At 35.1% G+C, this 1,144-nt stretch overlaps 1 protein-coding gene across 1 annotated transcript; it reads right to left on the bottom strand.

The window, feature by feature from the left end:
• Nucleotides 1-442: 442 nt before the first annotated feature.
• EPUS_09462 (uncharacterized protein) lies at nt 443-809 on the bottom strand (the record flags this gene model as incomplete). The annotated part of the gene is made up of 2 exons (XM_007807106.1): nt 443-555; nt 635-809. 2 exons carry the CDS (start codon nt 807-809, stop codon nt 443-445), a joined length of 288 nt encoding a protein of 95 aa, XP_007805297.1.
• Nucleotides 810-1,144: the final 335 nt, after the last annotated feature.

The following is a 1,144-nucleotide window of genomic DNA, read 5'->3' as shown; positions in this document are numbered from 1 at the left end:
GCATAATAGATTACTGCCATCTCCTTAATAATCTAAAGGCCCTCAAGATAGTAACGCTTTAGCTAATAAAGGCTAGGGCCCTCTCTTAGTTCTTATTTGTGGCTAAACAACTTTGTACCTAACTATATTGTAGCTATAAAGCCTTGTGCACACTATTAAAGCGCTCTAAAGAACTTGTTTACTTACTAGTAATAAGGTTTTTTCCTTAGAAAGGTTTCCTTACGTTTATTCTTGTTTATTATTAAGAGTTATAACTGCTCTTAATTATATATATCTCTTGTATAGACTAGCCCTAAGCTAGGACTACATTAGTATAAGAATCAAATAAATAAATAAATAAATCCTAATATAATAGAATTCTTTTTAGAGTTAGAGTTATTTATATAAGCTTAGAAATATTAATTTAAAATATTATAAAAACAAGTTGAAAATCAGGTAATGGTCAGAGAATTTCATTGATTTGACGGCCTTTGAAGTGTTCTTCAGCTTCTTCTAGGGGTATTAGAAGCTTATCTAGCTGGGTATCGGCTGTGGAATCATCAGGGATAGATGGATCTAATAGAAATTAGTATAAATAATAAAAGAAATAAGAAAAAACAGCTAAAAATAAGTAAAAAGAGCTATTTTTACTTACTTGTATGATCATTTGGCTGTTTTTCTGCCCATTTCTTTGGAATAGACTTTGCTTTTGGCCCTCTTTTTGTAGGATTTAGATGTAGAGAGTCTGCAAGATAGAGAGGGCCACGTTTTTGATGAATTCCAGAGCGAAATAGGATCTCAATAGTGATATTGGGATCAATTGGCCCCATTTTGGAGGCGGAGTCAACCGGAGAGGATCCCTCATAGCTATCAGAGCTATAGCTATCTAGGGAAGAAATTTCGTCTTGATCCGTTAAGAATTGGGCGGGGTGACAAGCTTTTCGTATATGTTTTGACTGCAAAATGCGTGATTTTGAGGGGTTTTCAACGCTAATTGACTTATTTCTGGCGCTTTCAACGGATAACTTGCTGATAGTGCGCTTATGCAAAGCAACTGAGGGGCTAGCACTCGATTCTGGCACTGATTAAGCTGAGATTCGTAGAGAAATCGATATTTTGATGGTTTTTGAGATTCGTTGAGTAGATGAAGCTGATTTGAGACAGT

The sequence above is a fragment of the Endocarpon pusillum genome, assembly GCF_000464535.1.
Source record: "Endocarpon pusillum Z07020 unplaced genomic scaffold scaffold6490, whole genome shotgun sequence".
Taxonomy (NCBI): Eukaryota; Fungi; Ascomycota; class Eurotiomycetes; order Verrucariales; family Verrucariaceae; genus Endocarpon; species Endocarpon pusillum.
Note: the sequence above shows the minus strand (reverse complement) of the source record. Positions and strands in the feature narration are given on the sequence as shown.